The sequence below is a fragment of the Spermophilus citellus genome (assembly GCF_964194105.1).
Source record: "Spermophilus citellus genome assembly, chromosome: 10".
Lineage (NCBI taxonomy): Eukaryota > Metazoa > Chordata > Mammalia > Rodentia > Sciuridae > Spermophilus > Spermophilus citellus.
In genome coordinates, this window is record NC_138197.1 from 56,875,696 (window position 1) to 56,899,551 (window position 23,856).

Below are 23,856 nucleotides of genomic sequence, written 5' to 3' on the forward strand. Positions count from 1 at the left end.
CAATGGCACATCCCAGTGACTCAGGAGGCTGAGGCAGGAAGATTGTAAGTGAAAGCCAGCTTCAGCAATTTAGTGAGGCCTCAAGCAACTCAGTGAAACTCTGTCTTAAAAAAAAAATTTAACCCACTTCAATCTAATGTATGAAATATGATATGTCAAGAGCTTTGTAATGTTGTGAACAACCAATTAAAAAAAAAAATTTAAAGGGCTGGGTTGAAACCCCCAAGACCACAAAGGAAATTAAAAAATAAGTTGAATATATAAAAATTTATTTTCCCTCAGTGATGGTAACAAAAATATATAATGCTAGCAGATTCAGGAATACTGACAGCAAAGAGGGAAAGGGTAATTTAGAAACATTCACTTTTTTCTCAATGAAGAATATTTTTTTTTCAATTTTCTTTTTAAAAAAATTGTTTCATTAAAGAACTTTTATTAAGGTGGTCACAGCGGTGCACACCTGTAATCCCAGGGCTCAGAAGGCTGACAGGTGAATTGTAAATTCAAGATCAGCCTTAGCAACTTAGCAAAGGCCCTAAGCAACTTAGACCCTGTCTCAAAATAAAATATAAAAAGAGTTGAAGATGTTGTTCAGTGGTGCCTCTGAGTTCAGTCCCCAGTACCTGCCCCCCCCCAAGCAAACAAACAAAATTAATAAAAGTCATTATATATGAACTTTTGCATTACTATCAGATCTCCCAATTTTATGATTAAACATTATAAGGTAAAGTTGAGACTCACAGAAAGTAAGTGATTTATTCTAAGTTTTGGACAGATGGCAGAAGACTGGGGATCACTACTCATTTCACTTACATTATTAAAAACTTTGTCACACTGGGAAAGTAACATTCTAATACCTTACTTTCCTATTCTGTGATATTAAGGATCAGAAAACTAAGATATAATAATAGTGAAGGAGTTGGCTAGGTCAATCAAAAAAGTGCTAAAAGGGGGATAGTAGAGGATAGGAAAGGTATCAGAATACAACAGTTACTAATAGGGCATTATGTAAAATTGTGGATGTGTAACCGATGTGATCCTGCAATCTGCATTTGGGATAAAAATTGGGAGTTAATAACCCACTTGAATCTAATGTATGAAATAAGATATGTCAAGAGCTTTGTAATGTTGTGAACAACCAATTAAAAAAAAAGTGCTAAAAACTGGGAAATGCTGGAGTAAACAAGGTTAAACAAGTTTCTTAACTATAGTTTTTCTTGGAGACTTTGATAAATTAACATTCATTATAGTGGTATGTTAAACTATGCAAATTTTTTGGATACATAACCCTTTTTTTGTCATATGCTATACTTGTGAATATCTTGTAAGAGTGCCATATCATGCATGTAACTATAGTGAATCTGAGGAATATCAAAGCACTTGAAGGAAAGAATATGACCATAAGGTGGCAGAAGGACACTATGATCTTTATTTGGGCAACACTTTGACAGGTTTGCATTCAGAAAGTCCCTTTTGGGTAAAATTCCATTGTGTATAAATGCCACGTTTTTTAATCCATTCATCTACTGAAGGTCATCTAGGTTGGTTCCACAGTTTAGCTATTGTGAATTGTGCTGCTATAAACATTGATGTGGCTGTGTCCCTATAGTATGCTGTTTTTAAGTCCTTTGAGTATAGACGGAGGAGAGGGATAGCTGAGTCAAATGGTGGTTCCACTCCCAGTTTTCCAAGGAATCTTCACTGCTTTCCATATTGGCTGCACCAATTTGCAGTCCCACCAGCAATGAATGAGTGTGCCTTTTTCCCCACATCCTTGCCAACACTTACTGTTATTTGAATTCATAATAGCTGCCATTCTGATAGGAGTGGGATGAAATCTTAGAGTAGTTTTGATTTGTATTTCTCTAACTGCTAGAGATGATGAACATTTTTTCATATATTTGTTGACTGATTGTATATTCTCTGAGGCTGATTCATAGTGGGGCAGGCAGGGGGGGCATGGGAGGAATGATGAACGGATAGGGCAGAAGAGTGGGAGCGGGCAGTGAGTTAGAAATGATGATGGAATGTGATGGATATCATTATCCAAAGTACATGAATGAAGACACAAATTGGTCTGAATATACTTTGTATACAACTAGAGATATGAAAAATTGTGCTCTATATGTGTAATATTAATTGTAATGCATTCTGCATTTTATATATATATAAAATATACACACACATACACACACATATATCTCCCTTTTGGGGATTCACTACTCAGAAAGAATAAGGTAAGGGAATTCCTGAAGGATTGGAGAGAGGATTTATATGGTATGTTGATCATCAACAGGGAGTGTCTAGTTTAGATCATTAAAAACAGGAGCAGTGGCTTGGGGTCTTTTGTAACCCTGGGTTTTATCTTTCCTATGTATTGCAGATATTGGGTGTACTTTGCAGGGTCTGCAAAGCAGGCAGATTGTAAATGTCTAAATATATGTTTATTTAGCTATTTTTAAAACAACTGGATATGTTAAAAAATCAAAAAGTTTGACATTGGTGCCTTTTTGTGTTTTGTTTTTAATTCTGTGATTCTGGCAATTTATCCCAGGACCTTGTATGTAGAGGCAAGTGCTTTACCACTGAGCTATATCTCCAGCCCTTTTTATTTTCATTTTGAGACAGGATCTCACTAAATTGCCCATGCTGGCCTTGAACTTGAGATTCTACTGCCTCAGTCTTCCTAGATGCCGGGATTAGAGGTATATACCACCACATGCAGCTTTCCATGAGGTTTTTTTTTTTTTTAATATTTATTTTTTAGTTATCGGCGGACACAACATCTTTATTTGTATGTGGTGCTGAGGATCGAACCCGGGGCCACACGCATGCCAGGCGAGCGCGCTAGCTACCGCTTGAGCCACATCCCCAGCCCTTTCCATGAGGTTTTTGATAATGATTTTAAACAGTCTACCTAAGAATATGTTTCTGGTTGATTGTATACATTTTTTCTGACTTGATATCTATTAAAAGTAGAAGGAAAAACACCAGTTATTTTCAAATAGTAACCAGAAAGATTATCAAGGTAAAATTAGGAATGATTAATTTTACAACATGTATAGCCAAGCTATACAAGACAAATATAACAAAAGATTAAAACAGAACTATTTCACCAAATGTTACCGGACTAAAGGTACCACGTATTCTTTCATTACAAAATGAAATACATGTATACAGCCTACACATGATTTCCAAATGTATGGCTGAAAATAGATTTTTGAATCCATGGTGCCTCATCCATTTAAAAATAGTGTTTGCCCAGTACAGTGGTGCACACCTGTAATCCCAGTGGCTAGAGAGGCTAAGGCAGAAGGAATCACAAATTCAAAGCACTCTAAGCAATTTAGCAAGGCCCTAAGTAACTTAGTAAAAATAAAATAAAAAAGGCTGGGGATGTGGCTCAGTGATTAAGCACCCCTGGGTTCAATCTCTGATACAGAACAACAGCAACAAAAACCCAAACCAAAACAAAAACCCCAGAGTGTTAACGTGAGAGCTGGGTGCAGTGATGCACGCTTGTAATTCCAATTACTCGGGAGGCTGAAGCAAGAGAATTGCAAGTTCAAGGCTAGCTTGGGCAACTTAATAAGATCCTGTCTCAAATTTTTAAAAGGGCTGGGGAACATAGCTCAGTAGTAGAGTACCCCTAGGTTCAATCTCAATCCCCACCCCCACCACACACACACACACACACACACACACACACACACACACGTATTAAAGTGGAAGGGATGAAGAGTTCTAAACTGAAGAAACATTTCTTTGAAGACAGATGTAAATGGAGTATTAGTATTGAGGGTACTTTCTCTTCCCTGCAAGCCTAGTGAATAGAATTCTAAGGAGATCAGTTGGAGAGTGTGATTTGTCCTTGGAGCTTGAGAGACATAGTAGACTAATATCAGAGCCATAACTAAGAAAAACAAAAGGGCAGAAAGTTAAGGTGATAGTCCAGGTAGCTAAACAGGACTGAGGTTGGAAAATATCTGCATTCCTTTTGTCTAAAGCATGTGTTTCCTACAAACAGATGTGGGCAGGTATGGAGTTGCCTTATATTTTCCCTTTGAAAACAACTTAGATGGCTAGGCAACCTCAAAAGAAAGATACTGAAGGTATATTGCCAGGTGCTTGGAAGCAGAAGAAAACACTAGCTCCTGGTTAGAACAGACACATTTGCTTAAATCAAGAGAACTACAAACAGGAGATACCTATAATAATGAGAAGAGTGGTAGAAAGTAGGATCTGATGAACTTCAAAAGTGCCTATAGATCAGGTTCAATTCTCCCACACAGCCTAGGGTGCTGAACTGAGATCATAGCAGTAATGGAAGACTTTGATTACTTTACCTCCTCCCTCCTGCCCATCCCAGTCCCATCTTGACTGACATTGATGGGGCCAGAACTATGGCTGGGGTAAGGCAGAGGAGGAAAGGGAGAATCATGAGATGGAAAAATCAAGAAACTAATGATGTCCCCTTTCCTCCTATAGCCTTTATACCTACAGCAAACCTGAGCTGGGAAGCAAGAAGGTGTAACTTGAAATTATTTGGAATTCAATACATTAGTATTAAAACCTAAGACTTTTAAATTATTGAAAAAGAGGGTTTTAGTGATATAAAATGACAAGGTATTAACTATAAAACATGAGGCTGGGATATAGCTCAGTTGGTAGAGTGCTTATCTTGCATGCACAAGGCCCTGGGTTCAATCCCCAGCACACGTGCGCGCGTGCGGGCACACACACACACACACAAACCAAAAAAACCTATAAAACTGTGATAAGAAAACACAGTGGTGGGGGAGGTACTGGGGTTGTGACTCAGTGGTAGAGAGCTTGCCTAGCATGTGTGAGGCACTCGGTTTGATTCTCAGCACCATATAAAACAAACAAACAAACAAACGAATAAAGGTATTGAGTCCATCTACAACTAAAAAAATATTAAAAAGAAAACACAAATGACAGGCTAGGGCTATAACTCAGTTAATATAGTGCCTGCCTTGCATGCACAAGGCCCTGGGTTTGATCCCCAGCACCACCAAAAAACAAAACAACAACAACAAAAAACAACTCACTGGCACTGGTTTGTGATTTCAACTGGCAATAAGGAAAAACTGGCCCCTTAAGAGCAGGTGTGTGATTAAAGTAACACAAGAAAAGTAAGAGTCAATTTAGAAGTACTCCTTGCTTGTTTAGTGTATTGGTTAAGGATATATATAGCTCAATGGGTAGAATTATAAATTTTTAGTTGGTGTGCTGCAAGAGTCCATTGTTAAAACTGACATTTCACATACTGTGGTCTCATCTATAAAAGAATAGCCTACCTGGAGGTGGGGGGGCATGGGAGGATTAGATGAACTCTAGATAGGGCAAAGGGGTAGAAGGGGAAGGGAAGGGGCATGGGGGTAGGAAAGACGGGGGAATGAAATGGACACCGTTACCCTAAGTACATGTATGAAGACATTAATGGTGTGACTCTACTTTGTATACAACCAGAGATATGAAAAATTGTGCTCCATATGTGTAATATGAATTATAATGCATTCCTGCTGTCTTATATACCAAATTAAAATTTAAAAAAATAGCCTACCTATTAGAATACAATTTTCTGGCGTTTTTAATGACCAGAGACACTGTTTGCCTTCTCAAAATCCCTACGACAGTGTAACGTACCCAGCCTCAGTTCTAGGAATTTTTCTGGTTGTAATCATTTCCTTAAAGTAATTCTGAATTTTTAATAAGTTGAAATCCTCCACATAACACAAAATTTAAAAGGTACAAAAGGGTATACCTATTTCTTACCTATTGAGGACTTCTTCCTATTCTTTCCTGCCTATTACTCTCCACTAGAGATAATCATTATCATCATCATCATCATCATCATCATTAGCAGCTACCAGGGATTGAAGCCGGGGAGGGCAGGGCTTAACCACTGAGCCACATCCCCAGCCCTGTTTTATATTTTATTCTAGAGATAGGTCTCACTGAGTTGCTTAAGGCCTTGCAAAGTTGCTCTGGCTAACTTTTAACTCTCATCCTCCTCCTGCCTTAGCCTCCTGAGCCACTGGGATTACAGGTGTGCGCCACCAAGCTCAGCAAGATAACTATTACTACCAATTTCTTACAGTTCCTTTTGGCTCTTGAAAAATGAGGCTGTAGTCTTCATTAAGAAAGGCTGTTCAGGGCTGGGGTTGTGGCTCAGCAGTAGAGCACTTGCCTAGCAGGTGCGGGGCTCTGGGTTTGATCCTCAGCACCACATAGAAATGAATTACAAGTTTGAGGCCAGCCTTAGCAACTTAATGAGACTCTGTCTCAAAGTAAAAACGATAAATAAAATGGGCTGGGGATGTGCCTCAGTGGTAAAGCACCCCTGGGTTAAAAATACATAAATAAAAGACTAGCTGTCCAAACATTAGAAAATATGATCAAAGTTATCACAGAAATTTCCAGGATAGTAACTTGACCTAGGGGAAAAACTATTTCCACTATAATTAGAGAAATGAGCTGGAAGGACTAGATATAATTACTGATTCACATGGAGATCCAGGTTATGTTAAGGTATGAGACCCACTAGGGGGATAATGTGAAAGGGTTGAGGTACCATAAATTCTGGGGTAGGGTGAAATTGAGTCTCATGGCTCCTACGTAGGCCAAATGAGTTATGGCTACTTTGTTCTTCAGTGAGGAGCCACATTAGCTGGAGTCAAAATTATACTTAATATCAGTGTCTACAACCTGATGAAATAACACTTAACAGGTCATTTAGCATATGTCACAAATGTAATAATTTAAAATTGAAATTTTTATTGTCTCCATCATGTTTAGTATCATGACCACAACAATTGTTGCTGTCATCATCCTTATATAGTTAATGTTTATTGAATACTAACCAAACCATCACTACCACCACCACCACCATTATAATTATGACTAACATTTATTCAGTTCTTTCAATGTGTGAGGTACCACATAAAGAGTTATCAGGTAAAGTCAGGCATGGTGGTCTACACCTGTAATCCCAGCTACTCGGGAAGCTCAGATGGGAGAATTACAAGTTTGAAGCCAGCCTTGGCAACTTGGTGAGATTCTGTCTCAAAATTAAAAAAAAAAAAATTAAAGGGACAGGGATGTAGGTCAGTGGTAGAGTGCCCCTGGGCTCAATTCCTAATACTGGGGAAAAAAATTGGTTTTAGGTGATCATCATAAGTAAGCCCATGAAGAAGATACTGTTATTGGCCCATTTAATAGATAAGAAAAACTGTATTAAGATGAGAAAAACAGATTAAGTAATTTCCTCAACGTCACACAGTTAATAAAAGACAAATCCAGGATTTAAACATAAGCAGTCTATTAGACTAACCTGTTATTAGGGGGCATCCATGGAAAAGTAATATTTGTATCTGAGGACAGTAAGTAAGGACAGCTTTTACAGCCTCATCAGTCAGATTTACACAACCTGCCATATGAATCTCCTATGTAAAAAAAGAAAAGAAAGTCAAAAGAAAAAGTAGATCCATAATACAATACACACACACACACAGAAATAACAATATAAGAAAAGTCTGGGAAATACTCTGATGCAAAAAGAAACAAATATCTACTTGAAAAAGAAAACTATATAGGAAAGGACCACATAAGTCTTAAATAGTTTGGAAAGTAAAGCAGCATTAAAAGTTAAATGCTCCACCATTTTATAAAGCAATTTGGCAATATCTATTAAAACTGAAGACGTGTATACTCCAGAACACAGCAATTCCAATTATAAATGTCCAATACAGAGAAACTCTTCTACATGTGCACAAGGAAATAATTAAACATGCCCACTACAAAAAAAAAATATTTACAATAGTAAAGAAATGGAGAATTGGTTTAAAATATACTTTATTAATAAAATAGAATAAGATAAAATACTTAAAATTATGAAGATGCAGTGATGCACAGTTGTAATCACAGCTACTAGGGAGGCTTAGGCAGGAGGATTGTAAGTTTGAGAACATAGTGAGCAACTTAGTGGAACCCTGTCTCAAAAAGGGGATGTGGCTCAGCAATAGAGTGCTTGCCTAGGATGCATGAAGCCCTGGGTTCAATCCCCAGCACTGAAAAACAAAAAAACAAAAAAGAGTGAAGGAGGGGATGAAAAAAGGTCTATGAAATACCTAATTAAAAAGGCTTGATCTTCTATTGCTTAGAAAATAATTTCTGAGCAGGGCATGGTAGTAAACACCTGTAATACCAGTGACTTTTGAGGCTGAAATTAGAAAATAATTTCTGAGCAGAGCATGGTAGTAAACACCTGTAATACCAGTGACTTTTGAGGCTGAAATAGGAGGATTGCAAGTTTGAGGCAAGCCTCCACAACTTAGCAAGACCCTATCTCAAGATAAGAAATAAAAGGGGTTGGGGATGTAGCTCAGTGGTAGAGTAACCCTAGGTTCAATCCCTAGTGCTACAAAAAAACAAAAACAAAAATTAATAAAATATGGGGATAATGTAAAATTCAGTTGCCATCAACTCTAGAGATATTTAAAAATTACCTCTAATTTCTTGGCACATAATCCACTCACAAGTGCAACCACACCATTGTCAGATACCTAAGCAAAGGGAAAAAGACCCAGCCCATAAATAGAGTGAAGGAAGTAAAATTTTCTAAAATTTATTAATCATTGAGAGTTTGTCTTCCATTCAGCAAATGTGTCTTTTAGACATACATATCTCTCACCTTTGTTGCTTAAAATAATTAAGTATACACCAAATTACAATTCTTTAACCAACAAAAGCATAAAGTGATCAATAATTTCAATAATAACCAAAAGAATTATGTTCTTCTGATTAGTTATGGAAATACATTGGGCCTAAGTAGCCCTCAAAAAGACCCTTATCATAATCAAACTTCTCCAGCCAACTCCCACCATAATAAAGTTTTTGTCAGCAAGATTTTAGAGTGTCAACAGAATTTCACAGGATTTCTTCAGGGACCTTAATGGGATTTAAAGCTTCCTATTTCTTCTAAATGCTAGGTTTGTAGAAAAAAAGTGTGTGATAGACTCTGTCTCAAGAGAGCTCACTGTATAAAAGTTACTATTTCTGTTTTCTGTGGTAAAAACTTGTGAAACTCTGTCTAGCCTAAGAACATGGGACAAACAGTAACTGTTATGTACCTGCCCACTGTCATGTAATCACTCCACTGAGTATAAATCTAAAAGAATTTTCAGACCCAGGGTCCAGAGATTTTTAGGCATTAACCCCTCCAGACCACTGAAGCTTAAATAAACCTGCTTCCTAAAAACTTCTCGGTTGTATAGCCTCATCTGTCCTACATTAGGCCAACACATAGTCTATATGTTTCAAGTCCATATTTCACTTACCTGAGTAGCTGAAAAGTCAATACTCTGCAAAAATGGGCAGTTTTTTCCTAATGCGTGTAAGGACACATCAGTAATACTTAAGCATCCACCTAGATCGATAATCTTGAGCAGGCGGCAATTGAGTGCAAGAGCAAGGACTCCTTCATCAGTGAGATTGCAGCACCTTTTTAAAATAGCTTCATGGAGATACGAACAAGATGAAGCCACAGCTTTTATCCCTGGGGGACAACATAATATCAATGAACTATATATGTGTATATATATTGTGAAATTAAACATTCCCAAAGAAACAACTGTGATAGAATTTCTTCAAGCAAGCAACAGATGGACAAATTCTTCCCACTAGGAGATATCAACACAGGCAGGCTTATGGGTGCCTATAAGGTAAGACACCAAAGGCTTATTTTATAAGGGTTATTTTTGTCCTTTAGAAAGCAAGCCATTACTCCTGACTTTTGCATCTGACTTACCATTCTCATGTTTAGGTATATCTTCCAGAATGTATAGACTTAATTGACCATCTATAGCTTGACAAAGTAGACTGACCTTGACTTCCTCAATCTCCTAAGATGTAGTAAGACCATCTCATACCAGTGGTCAAAATTTCCCTGCTTTTTACTTCAACATGCCTAAGTAATGTACCCACCAATGTATTTGCCAAGTGTTGTGATTTACAGTTACCTTTGTTCTCTGTATAAAAGTTGTTATAGCTCCTTTAATTTGGAACACTTTTTCAGGGCAATTTGAATCAGTACTCCTGGCCTAGGTCACTTACATTTGTCTTAGAATAAACAATTTTCTTATTTCCTTCAAAGATGAATCATTATTTTGCATCAATAATATATATGTGCGTGTGTATGTGTTATATATGAATGTTTGGTTAAATACTAATTAGTGCCTAGAAAGCCTGCAGTGAGGGCTTCAAAAAGATGTGATAATGAAGGAAATGTAGAGAGGAAGCTGGCCACTTCCCTTATCTCCAATCATTAGGTGAGAATCTAAGCAAAGTGACCTTGTTGTAAAGGAAAGGAATGTACTCATAAAACATCTAAGGACTTCACCTGACATGCAACCTAACCTATATATATATATTCCCCCTGCTTGTAGGTGTAGGGTGACCCTCATTGTATCTTGGCCCACTGCTGCCTAGGAGTGTGTAATAAAATGTCCAAAATCTTGCTGTTGAGTCCTCCAACTTTTTTTCTTTGGGGACTGTAAACAGTATGCTGGGGCTTCTGCAGTCCTAGAGCTGAACAATGAAAAATGTGACTGATTTTCATTTTAGCCACCACCAATTGTACATTAGCCATTTTCAAAGTGGTTCACCTGTTACTGGATTTAAAAGTGCTGGCTGCCTGTCCTATCATAGGTCAGTTAAGTTGAGAGACAAGGTGTTAAGGCAAGAGGGTGACTTAATTAAAAAATAGGAAAAGCTGGCTCAAGGAGAAAGGTGATTTGTCACAAACAAAGCCCTTTTTAGGGTGGATGGGAAGGAGACAGGGTGTGCTCAGGGACACAAAGGGCTTTTATAGGGAGGGAGAAGGAGGAGCAGAGTAGGAAGGCTATGAACTGGTGAGGTTTTTGACAACCACAGTGTGTGTCTCCTTTCTTTTCCTGGTCGGAACATCTCACAGGACTTTGACCTCCTATAGTTCCTGTAAAATTTTTTTTCTCTTTCTCTCTTTTTCTTTCTTTCTGAGACTTCTGTAAGTTAAACCTCAAAGCTATTTACAGATATAAAAATTAAGGAAGAGCATGGGGCCTTACAATGGGCCATCAGATGTTCTGAGTTTTGTGAATCTAAAGAAAGACTTAAGCCAATGCAGTGGTAGTTTACACCTGTAATCCCAGCTATTTGGGAAGCTGAGGCAGGAGGATGGCAAGTTTGAGGCCAGCCTGGTCAATTTAGTGAGACTCTAATCCCCAGTACCACCAAAATTATAAAAAAAAAAAAAACTTGAAAAATAAAAACAAACAAAAAACAATGAAACACTTAGCAGCTAAAGATTTTTGTTTTAAGAAAAGGATTATGGAAGGTGGAAGGGCAAAAGAGAGGGGGAACAAAGGACATATTTATTTTTCCAGTGATGTTATCTATCATTATTCAAAGCCCCTTTGAGATGTTTTAGGAATTCTCTAGGCTGTAGTATATTATTCAGAATATATCTGCAATTAATGACAAGGCTTTTTTGTTCAGAAGTAGATTTACTTTTAGGAAGTAGACAATAATCACTCAGAACCAAATTTGATGGTTAAATAGTAAATTATTTCTCTTTTGGTTAAAGCAAAAATTTCAAAATAGTAAAGTTAAATAAAAATGTAAATTTTCCCAAAGTTTTAAGTAATTGTCTTCTTGCTTATCCTTAGGAATCATAGCTATGTTACTGAAGGCAGGGTCCTTGTCCCCAGTGCCAATCCAGTAATGAGGACATGGTTTTGAGAAAAAACAAAGTTTTATTGCTTTGCTAGAAAAGGAGAAATGTTTCTTAAAGCTTGGTCCTTGTCCCTGATGCCAATCCAACAACAAGGACCTGGTTTTGAGAAAAAGGAAAAAGAAAGTTTATTGCTTTGCTAGCAAAGGACAAACAGGGGACTCCTGTCCCAGAGGCAATGATTCTTCCCATCAGCAGGAATAGGGAGCTTTTAAAGAGGTGATTCAAACATTATATTCCATGTGTTATCTGTCTTTTTGGGAGCGGTTATTTCTGAGATCTTCTGATACTGTCCCCAAAGTCTGGATTACTTCATTCCTCAAGGACAGATAAACATACCTAAAATGGGGAAGAAAGGTAAACCTATTTCCCCTGAAATTAGGGAAGGGGAGAGATTAGAGAGGGACAGGGCGAAAGGAGGAGAAGAAACATGTCCATTTAAAAAATAAGTTGCAGGAGCAGAGCATCAAGCATAAAGTAGATCACTGTTACAGCTAGACCTATATATTCTCTCTTGCCTCACCTTAACTTGGATTTCTTTCTTTCTTTTTTCTTTTTGTAGTACAGGGGAATTGAACCTAGGGGCACTCTACCACTGAGTTACATTTCCAGTTCTTATTTTTTGAAACAGGTTCTCACAAAGTTGCTGAGTCTGGCCTTTCAACCCTCCTGCCTCAGCCTCCTGAGTTGCTGGGATTACAGGGTGTGTACCACCATATGCTTAGCTAAATTTGGATTTCTGTTCTATCACTATGCTTCTTCTTTGTCAGCTGGGACCAATCTTATGTTTCACTGAAGGTCAAAAAAAAAGAGAATTCCTTAAATCAATTAAATAGATGTAAATACGTGCTGGATACTCATACACAATGCTATACCACATAAATAAAAGGAATATTCTTCAGATCCTGGGACCTTCGGTCACCACAAACACTGTAGAACTGTGACTAGGTCCTTTATGGGCAACACACACACACAAAAAAGGGAAGATGGTAAATTCATGAATATGTAATTTTTATTGTTTTCATATTTTTTTTTTGGTACTGGGGATCTAACCCAGGGGTGCTTTACAACTGAGCTACATCCCCCATTCCTTTTTAATTTTGAGACTGGCTCTCATTAAATTGCTGAGGGTCTTGCTAAATTGCTGAGGCTGGCCTCTAATTTTTAATACTCCTGTCTCAGCCTTTTAAATTGCTGGGATTACAAGCCTGCTACATCACACCAGGCTTGTTTTCCATATCTTAAGAAAGAATGATTATTTATTTATCTGCTTCCAGAAGGGAAGTTGTGGTATAAGAAGAAATATAATTGGTCTTTGTCTCTAGTTCCCACATAGAGTCTCTAAAACCCTTGAAATTTCTTGAGTGTCTCTTGTTATTCATAATGAGATATTTTTATTATATTTGGTTTAATGCTAATGTGGTAACAATGTGGGGCCTCTAGATAGTTTCAGGATGGGGACTGCCTCCAGAAAGACCAAGTGATTAAAACAAGAAGAGCTTGCCAATCCAACCACTGACCTTTGGGAAAGGGGGTGGGGCAGGTAAACTCTATAACAATTCTTAACCACTTGGGAAGCTGAGGCAGGAGGATTTTGAATTCAAGGTCAGGCTCAGCAATTTAGTGAGGCCCTAGGCAACTCAGTGAGACCCTGTCTATAAGTAAAATATAAAAAAGGGCTGGGGATGTGGCTTGGTGGTTAAGCACCCCTGGGTTCAAACCCTAGTACAAAAAAAAAAAAGATGCTTAGGGCCTTGCTAAATTGCTGAGGCTGGCCTCCATCACATTAGGCATCACATAAGCTTCATAAAAGATACAGATGAGCACCACATGCAGAGAAGGATGGGGGAAGGGTCATAGTGCTCCCACCTCTCCCAGGGGTGCCACCCTCCAGGGACTGTTGTAAGTTTGGGTATCCAGAAGTTCCCTGGGTTTAGTCTACCCATTTATTCAGTGATAATAAGCATACCTTCTGATGTTACAGAAACTCTTTCTCCTTCTGAGGAATTTATATTTAATTTTTTCAGTTTTTTGCATTTACACAAGTGTAGGAGAGCAGCATCTGAGATATCACAGCTCCGTAGATCTAGAGCTTGGACATCAGGATGTAAAATCTGCAACAAATACATGATGTTGAGAAATGAACTTTTCTATAAATATAAACATTTATTCCATAGTCAGGGTTTTGATGATCTTAGCAGACAAGTGGTTAATGGAAAATACAGCAAAGAATGCAGAAATATATACATGTGGAGACAGATATGTAAAGCAGGAAAAAACCAGGTCAGCTTCCAGTTAGAGGTACAGACTCAATGCCTCCAAAGTCCTAATCAGGATGCAAGCACTGCTGATATTGTCACAGGAGAGTGGGAGCTGAAGCTTTAAACATTCGTTCTTTTGTTCCCACAAAAGAAAATCCAAAGACACTGAAAGTCAAGCAAGAGAATTTATTATAAGTGAAAGTAAAGTAGATGAGAAGTGAGAGTAGGGTGAAAATAGAGTAAGCCTCAAGCAGAGAGCATGCTCATGGAGAGAGTGGGCTGGCTTTGAGCAAAGGATCACAAAGGAAACAGTGCTGTTTTCAAATTTATTACTGTTAGATGTTTGCTTTGAAAACTGGGGACTACCTTTTGCATTCTTTGCCAGTCAGGTGTTCAAATTTTCCTTCACATCAGGTGGGTGGTGAAGTTTTTGACCCTAGTTGGTCCTCTCCAAAACAGTCAATAGTGGCCATCCTACTCAGAGGGGCTTCATCTACAAGCACATCCTATGTTAATGTGGGCATTGAAGTCAATGGTTGGTCAGAATTTGCCTTAGTGCACCTGCACTATTAAAGAAACCTCTCGGGGCTGGGGATGTGGCTCAAGCAGTAGCACGCTCGCCTGGCATGCATGTGGCCCAGGTTCGATCCTCAGCACCACATACAAAACAAAGATATTGTGTCTGCCGAAAACTAAAAAATAAATATTAAAAAATTCTCTCTCTTAAAAAAAAAACATAAAGAAACCTCTTTTCTGAGATATGGTGGTGGAGTTTTTGACCCTAATCGGTCCTCTCTGGAACTATCATGGTGGCCATTCTATTCAGGGGGGCTTCATCTATAATTCAATCCTATGTTAATAGGGCCAGTGATGGGGTCAAAGGCTACCTTACTGAGCCTGCACTACTAAAGAAATCTTCCTTACCATACACGGACACCTATAGACTTAATTCCTGATTTCACACCAACCTCAATGGACCCTGTCAAGAGTCCATTAATCCTTTTCTTTTGATGTATTTCTTCAATTAGCTCTTTTGCTTACATTTATTTTCTACAAATCACCTGACACCATTTGCTTTCTTATTCACTTTGAAAGTAGTTTAAAGACTCTAAAAGTAATATGAAGAAACACTTCTGACCTTGCCATGCATTTCATTGCTCATTACTAGCTACTACCCAACAGAGATGACTGGTACATTGTAAAGACCCCTGGATCTGGAGAGGCAAAACCACTGTTACTGAGTGATTCTTTCTTCTGGAAGCTCCCAACAGTCATTAATAACTCTCCCTATGTGAGTCTTTGCTAGCACGTATATCTTGAGAGAATAAAAAATGAGTTACTGGACTGGGGATATAGCTCAGTTGGTAGAGTGCTTGCCTTATGCATGGGGGTGGGTGGGACCCATGTCCTTAGTCTTATACAAGAAGGACTGTCAATGACTTCGAAATTTTACAGAAAGAGGAATGAAGGCAATGGTGGTGGTGATGGTAGTGGTGTTTCCATATAGCTGGAAGAACTGCACACCTGCTAAAGCAGGTGATCTTGACTGGTTATGGTCTATCCACAATTATCTCAGGATTGGTCAGGTGGGAACTTTCCCCTAAGATAGCTGCTACTGCCTGGAGGATAGCTTCCACTCATTACATAATGTTTATCAGATCTGATTTCACATTTGCCCAAAGCCTGTGATCATAAGGAAGTAAACTTTGATGATGGTATTCTACCACACAACTAGTGCTGTGACTATATTGTTCCTGGAATTTAAGGTGCCTGAGTGAAAGAGACAGATGAAAAATGGAAGCATGCCTTTAATCTTGCCTTTAGCCACCCATTGGACATTTGCAGGCAAAAATGAAGAGTCTTTAAGTTTTTGTTATAAACGATTACAGAAACATTTAGGAAATATTCCAAAAAGATTAAAACAAAGATGTGTGTAACTTTGCAACAGATGTCATATCTCACTTTTGGAATAATTGTACAATAGAACACTTGTAAGCACGAGAATTAGAGAAAGAACACCAACAACAATCAATGTTTGCTTTTCTCATTCATCCCCTTTGCTCCTTTATGTTTAGATACATTTAGGTTTAAATAAATGTTAAAGATTGCCATAAAATAAAAATTTATGTCTCTGAAGTGTAATATGAAGAAAGAGAAATGAAGATGGTGAAGAAGTGAAGAAAACAATTCATTTTCTATAGTATCATAATAGTCACACGTAACATTTTATCCATCAACAGAATCATCAACAATAGGAAAGTGGGAGTATTATTCTTCCTCCATAGAGCCAACCAGACTGCCACTGTTCATGTTCAAATGCAGGCTAATAAAAAGAAAACAAAGGTACCTCAGGTTAATGTAGAAGAAACACTGACACACTGAAGCACAATGACAATATAGTCACAGCACTAGTCCTGTGGTGGAATACCATTATCAAAGTTTACTTCCTTCTGATCACAGGCTTTGGGCAAATGTGAAATCAGAGCAATTAGCAGTTCTCTATAGACAGTGGTGATGGTGATGGTGGTGATGGCTGCAAACCAAATCTTTAAAAGTAAGAAGTATAGAAACTATTAACTAGTATTTTCAATTTTTGAAACACAAAGGACAAAAATGCAAAAGATAACACAGGAGTAATATCAAGGGGAATAATTTACTATGCTAACAAGCTTAAAAAATGAGATGCTAAAGGTGAAGTCCTAATTTAAGGAGCTATATTGCAGTGTATGGTGCCCGGGGCTCTCTGACTTAGTGCTCATCACTCCAATCCCTCTCCAGGTCTCCTTCATCAACTCAACAGGGCTGATACAGTCTGAGAGTCCTTTACTCTTGTTACTGTCAGGGGTTAAGTGCTCACAAGTCAAAATAAAACATTTGGAGAACACTATATTTCAAAAGAAAAACCATACCAATTTCTGATTCCTAATTCAGTAACAAAGGAATTAGAGTAGATATTAATACTCATAATAATATTCTAAAAGAAACAAAGGAAAGAATATTGTAAGATAAAACAAGAACAAGAAATCATAAAATGGTAAACTAAAAATAGTAGGTATGAAAAATAAAATGGTTAGAAAAAAGAACAGCTTAGATGAGATAAACAGACAAGCTGAGGAACAAATCAGCAAGTTAGAAGGAAGTGGAAAGGATGAATAGAAAACATAGTTAAAGAGACATGGGAGATTATAGAAATGCTAACATATGGATACTAACAGTCTCAGAAAAGTAAAATTAGAAATGAAGAGATGAAAACATTTGAAGAAATAATAGAAAAATTCTTGGCATAAAGACGGAAGATATATTGATTTTTCTTTTGGAAAAATACAAAAATTTTTTTTCTTTTCTTACATGAGGATGTGTTGTGTGTATGTGTGTGCATTTTGCTCTTTTTAGAAGGAAAATTTTATACTTTTACCTTTTGTACACCATTTTTACTTTAATAGATCTTATTGGCATATCATAATTTTTGAATATCAACGTCATGCCCAATTAAAAAAAAAAACCAAATTTATTTTTCCTTTTTTCCCCTTTAACGTTCTCATACTGGAGATAGAACCCAAGGCCTTCAACATGCTAGGGAAGCATTCCACCACTGAGCTATATTTCCAGCCCACCCTCATTTTTAAATTTTAAGATAGGTCACTCTCTAAATTGCTGAGCCTGGCCTTGAATTTGTGATTCTCCTACCTCAGCCTCCAGAGTAGCTGGGATTATAGGCATGTATCACCAAGGTCAGCCATTATTTTTTTAATATCAAGAAATGTGTTAATTTCCTATGCCATCTATTCCTGTTTTTGCTACTTTAACACATATAAGTTAGCTCATATATTGAAAAGGTGAGTTGGGTCATTTGTGATCAAGTGTTGAAAATAAATTCTTTATTCTAAACAGTTGTTAAGAACAATCATAGAGCCAGGTACAGTGTAGTACACCTGTAATCCCAGTTACTCAGGAGGCTAAAGCAGGAGGATCACAAGTTCCAAGCCAGCAACTTAGTGAGGCCCTAAACAATTTAGCAAGAACTTGTCTCAAAATTAAAAAAAATAAAATAAAAAGAAAGGGTGGGAATGTCACCCTGGGTTCAATCCCTAGTACCAGTAAATAAATAAATAAATAAGAAAAATCACATATATAACTTGAAAAAAGTCTTATTTTTTACTTTTATTTATTTATTTTTTTGCAGTTATAGATGGATAGCATGTTTTGTTTTTATTTTTATGTGGTGCTAAGGATCAAACCCAGTGCCTCACACGTGCTAGGCAAGTGCTCTGCCACTGAACTATAGCCTCAGACTAAAAGTTTTATTTTATTTATTTATTTAGTACTGGGGATTGAACCATGAAGTACTTTATTACTGAACTATATTTCTTGTTCTTTTTATTTTTTGAGACAGGTTCTCATTAAATTTCTGAGGGCCTCATTAATTTGCTGAGGTTGGCCTTGAACTTGGAATCCTCCTTGCCTGAGCCTCCCAAGTCACTGGGAATATAGGTGTGCACCACTGCTCCTGGCTTCCACCACCTTTAATAGCACTGTCTGAGAAGTTAACCTAGGTTTATTTGCTAGGGATGTCAAAACAAATTACCACTAAGTGGGTGGCTTAAAACAAAAGAACTTTATTTTCTTGCAGTAGTGGATGCTAGACATCTGAAAACAAGGTATCAGCAGAGTAGAGCTGAGAGCTCTGAGGGAGAGGCTGTTCATGCCTCTCTCACAGCTTCTGGTAAGGCCCAGCAATCCTTGCCACTCTTGACTTCCAGGTGCAACACTCCAATTCTGTCTCCATCTTCTTGTGGTGTTCACATAGTGACTCTGTGGTCATTTTCTTATAAGGATGCTAGTCATATTGGATTTGGGGCCCACTGTACTTCAGTATAATCTCATCATAACTAATTACATCTGCAAAGAACCTATTTCAAAATAAGTTCATGTTCTGATGTATTGGATGTTACTTCAACTTTTGTATGTGTGTGTGGGGTGTGTGTGTGTGTGTGGGGGCTATTCAACCAATAATACCACCTAATAGTCATCTGAATATCCAGGAAAATGTAATATTATTCCATCTCCTATTTACTATTAATTGAAGCAAAGATTCTAATTATTTTATAAATCTGTAAAGTAAGATGATAACTTTTAGAAAATTTATAAATACAAATATTTTTCTTAGAGAAATAGAGAAAGCTCACTAAGATTTCCGTTCAGTTGGATGTGATGGCACATGCCTCTATATCCCAGCAACAAGGCAGAGGCAGGTGGATCACAATTTGAGGCCAGCCTCAGAAATTTAGGGAGACCTTGTCTCAATAAAAAGGACTGGGTAAGGTTCCTGGGTTAAATCCCCAGTTCCAAAAAGGAAAGGAAAAAAAGATTTCTGTTCAGGCAGGTGTGGTGGTGCAGGCCTCTAATCCCAGGCAAAAGGCAGAGGTAGGAGGATCATAAGTTAGAGGCCAGCCTCAGAAATTTAGGGAGACCGTGTCTTAAAATAAGGGAAAAAAAGAACTGGGGTAAAGTGAACCTATGTTTAATATCCAGTACCACCATCAAAAAAAAAACAAAAACAAAAACAAACAGTTTCTGTTCAGTAGAAAAGACAGCCTTAGTGGTTAATTTTATTTTTCTTTAAGACATTTTCCTTTCTTTCAATGTTTTTAATTTTTTTCCCCTTTTAAAAATTTTTTTTAATTATTATTTTGAGACAAGGTCTTATTAAGTTGCTTAAGGTCTTTTTTTTTTTTTTAAGAGAGAGTGAGAGAGGAGAGAGAGAGAGAGAGAGAGAGAGAGAGAGAGAGAGAGAGAGAGAGAATTTTTAATATTTATTTTTTTTAGTTCTCGGCGGACAAAACATCTTTGTTGGTATGTGGTGCTGAGGATCGAACCCGGGCCGCACGCATGCCAGGCGCTACCGCTTGAGCCACATCCCCAGCCCTGTTTTTAATTTTTAATATTGTTTTTAAAGTGTGCTGGAGATCAAACCTGGGCCTTGCACATGCTAGTCAAGTACTCCACCACTGAGCTACACCCAGTGCCAACTCTTTCTAATTTTATATCTAATATAGTAAATTTACTTCAGCTTTTTTGAGTCTTGTTTATTTATGCATAGAGAAGTGGATATCAGTTTCTTGAATACTCTTGAATTAAGTTTGCATTTCTACTAGTTCATTTACTAATGAGGTATTTAAAATGTTGTTGGCACATGTTTACTATTTGTGTAACAATCATATTTTTAACTTTTTTTTTTTTGGCACCAGAGATTGAACCCAGAGGTGCTTTACCACTGAGCCACATCCCCAGCCCTTTTTATTTTTTATTTTGAGACAGGGTCTTGATAAATTGCTTAGGGCCTTGTTAAATTGCTGAGGCAAGCTTTAAACTTTTGATGCTCCTGCCTCAGCCTCCTGAGCTGCTGGAATTACATATAGATCTGTATCACCTCACCCAGCTATTTTAAATATTTTTGAATTATATTTTACACATGGAAAAGAACAGAGCAAAAGGATAATTTTATATAATCTTTCAGAAAGTTAATTATTTATTGAATGTAAAAAAGTATGAACCTTCTTTTTCTTTTTTTTTTAGTTATAACTCCAGAACATTTTAATTTTAAAGAGCCTTAATAAACAAAAACCCCAGTTTCCAAATGTCCATCAAAAAGGGAATGAATAATCAATTCCATCAGTACTCATAAGAAAACTAAAGGAAAAAAAAAAGAGGTGAGGAGATAAAGTTTAATAACCATTCTTCATAAGATAAAATACTGCTTCCTCAAATAACTCAACATCAATTAATGATATGGATAGACAGAAGGAAAATAACTGTACATATTTGCCTTAAATACAGTATTAGGTAATGCACGCCAGCTGAGCTGTTTAGGAATGGCTTGCTAAAACATTGAAAAAATGAAAGACTTCATCCTTGTCGTAGACTGCCACTTCTGTGGAACATTCTGTACACATGACTGGGTGATAGATTTCTTCCACTTCTGTCTCTGCCTGCTCTGCAGAGTCTTCATGGTTAGACTTCATCTTCTTATAGCCCCACCTTTTCTTCCTGTTCTCTGAGTTTTTATATCTTAGAACCTCCTCTTTGTTGACAGAACAATTCATCACGAACATTGCTCTATATTGAGTTTTGTAGGATTCATGCCTTTGGCAATCAAGGCACAGTGTCGTCATGCAAGCTGGGCAATTCAAAACAGCATCACTATTTGGAACAGGCTGTTGATGACGTGGCCTCTGCAACCCAAAACCATGATAACCCCTTCTCTGTGCATCAACCCAGGCCTGGTCTCTGTTATCTTTTTCAGGATCATATAGTAATTCATCATTTGTTGGAATCCTGTGTCGTTTCTTCTTTTTTTTCTTGGTCACCTGTGCTGCTTTGTCTTCATCCTCAGAATCTGAATCAAAATATATATCATCATAATACTTTGCCGGAGCTATTCCAACTTTATTATTTCCTGAAGAAGACCCTGTTCCTAGAGAAGATAATTTGTCCTCCATTGTTTTTATAGAATTCAATTCAGCTTCCATTGCTTTTTCAAATTCATCTTCACTAGATGACTCACTTTCTCCAGTAAGACATTCTCTGATGAGTTTTTGTTTTTGGTCTGGAGTTCCATGTAAAAGCACATCCACTTCATCTTCAGGGCTGCTCAAAGCTGGCTCCTCATCGCTAGGCTCTTCAACCGCGTAGGGGTCGTAGTCATCCTGCAGCCGGTTCATGGCGGCCTAAAGCTGCCTACACCGTCCACTGCCTGTCAGCAGCGTCTCTGTTTACTCCGCGGGTACTTTCCCTAAAGCATCCGGACTCCACTTCCGCCTTCTTTTTCAACAAAAGAAAACAACCAACCTTTACCACTTCTACTGACCTAGTGGTGCTCTCAGTTTTAAGTTCATATGATTCTCCACCCAACACATTTTTCAGCTCTGAAAAGCTGTAATCCTCATAAAACCACTACAAGTGGTTACTTTTACTTTCCATTTTACAGTTCAGAGAACCAAGGGTCCATATAAGAAAAAGTGGCAAAGCTGGAATATTAATTCAGGTTGGAGGTCCTTGCTATACTCACTTATAAAAGTCAATGAAAAAGGCACATATGTCCAGAAGATAAGCTGGGTTTTAGGGTAAAGGAGTCAATAGAAATTAGCAGGAAAAAGTGAGGTATCCAGAAAAATGGGACTAGTTCAGGAAAGTGATTTTTTTCTTTTTTTGGTGGTACTAAAGCTTCGTACATGACAGGTGAGAACACTATCACTGAGCCAAATCCTCAGCCCTAGAAAAGTGATTTTTAATTGCTGATAATTATCTATGAGTAGATTATAAAATCAATTTAGTAGGTTGTGATAAATATTTTTAAAAATAAAACAAGATAAAAATAGAATAAAATAAAATAGAAAATACCAAAGCATACTACTCACCATCTTGTATACATAAGTGTGATTTGTAAACTGGAGTTATGATGAAACATGTATTTCTTATTCCAAGTCTTGATTACAAGTTTTAAACTTTTTAAAATCATAGATATACAGAGTAATAGCACCATGAAGATAAGGGAAGTAACTGAAAGAATAGTGAAGAACATATGGGCATTTTTATTATCTGGAGGGAAAAAAAATCCCAATGCTTTATTATTATTATTCATTTATAGTGGGGTTGTAAATCTAGGGATGCTTTACCACTGAGCTGAATCCCCAGCCCTTTTTATTTTTTTGGTACTGAGGTTTGAACCTAGAGATGCTTTACTGCTGAGTTAAATCTCTAATCCTTTTTACTTTTTTGAGACAGAGTCCTGCTAAATTGTCCATGCTGGCCTTGAACTTGCAATTCTCCTGCTTTAGCCTCCCAAGTAGCTGGGATTGCAGGTATGTGTGCCATGTGCCCAGTACTCCCCAATACTGGAAATATTTATTATATTGTAAAATTTTTACTAATCCTACTATATACCATTCTATTCATACTATATACTAATCCTACTATATATCATTGCTCCAAGACTCTAAAACCATATTTTAACAGTAAAATAGAATTGCTTTACAGTTGTGAATACTCTTACCTCACTTATATTTGAATCTGTTATCTGCCCCTGCAAGCTCATTATGTTAATCAGTCTATCTTTTATGCTGGGAGGCAAAGGCTTAAGGTCTGTGATATATCTGGAAATATTCTCGATGAAGCACCAAAGGCATCTGAAATACAAATACAAAATAATAAATTACACTATGCTTGTACTGGTTCCCACATTTGTCAGTATTTCTGTTAGTACTTAGCTCTTTCATAAAACAGTGTATACTTCTGGCAGGGAGGGAAGATATTGGGGATTGAATCCAGGCGCACTTTACCACTGAGCTACACCCCAGTCTTTTTTTCCCCTTTGTTGAGACAGGGTCTTGCTAAATTGCTGAAGCTGGTCTTAAACTTGAGATCCTTCTACCTCAGCCTCCTGAGTAGCTGGATAACAGGTGTGCACTGCCATGCTTGGCTAATTATTCTCTTCCTAATGAACAATGAACATTACTATTGTTTTTAGGATATGTTTTTTTTTTTTTTAAGAGAGGGGAGAGAGAGAGAGAGAATTTTTTTTTAATATTTATTTTTTAGTTTTTGGCGGACACAACATCTTTGTATGTGGTGCTGAGGATCGAACCCGGGCCGCTCGCATGCCAGGCGAGCATGCTACCGCTTCAGCCACATCCCCAGCCCTCTAGGATATGTTATCATATATCGTCAGAGTGTTTTCCAAAAGTCTATAAAATTTCTTTTTCTTTTCCCCAGTACTGGGGAGGAACCCAGGGAAAGTGTGCT

The 23,856-nt window shown here is 37.5% G+C and overlaps 2 protein-coding genes across 5 annotated transcripts in view; both read right to left on the reverse strand.

The window, feature by feature from the left end:
* Positions 1 to 23,856, reverse strand: part of AMN1 (antagonist of mitotic exit network 1 homolog) — a 39,338-nt gene that overhangs the window by 3,354 nt on the left and 12,128 nt on the right. For 2 of the 4 annotated variants that reach the window (XM_081309277.1, XM_081309280.1), the window contains 5 exons: positions 23,108 to 23,240; positions 13,764 to 13,908; positions 9,363 to 9,580; positions 8,532 to 8,588; positions 7,358 to 7,469 (listed from right to left, as the gene is read on the reverse strand). In XM_081309277.1, the coding sequence (XP_081165403.1) occupies positions 7,358 to 7,469; positions 8,532 to 8,588; positions 9,363 to 9,580; positions 13,764 to 13,908; positions 23,108 to 23,240 (665 nt within the window). The remainder of the gene's footprint in view (positions 1 to 7,357; positions 7,470 to 8,531; positions 8,589 to 9,362; positions 9,581 to 13,763; positions 13,909 to 23,107; positions 23,241 to 23,856) is intronic. The other 2 variants (XM_081309278.1, XM_081309279.1) reach the window with 2 other exon arrangements.
* Positions 20,691 to 21,831, reverse strand: LOC308657519 (E2F-associated phosphoprotein-like). Its single transcript, XM_081309276.1, has one exon. The coding sequence runs from the start codon at positions 21,774 to 21,776 to the stop codon at positions 20,922 to 20,924; it is 855 nt and encodes a 284-aa protein (XP_081165402.1). The 5' UTR covers positions 21,777 to 21,831; the 3' UTR covers positions 20,691 to 20,921.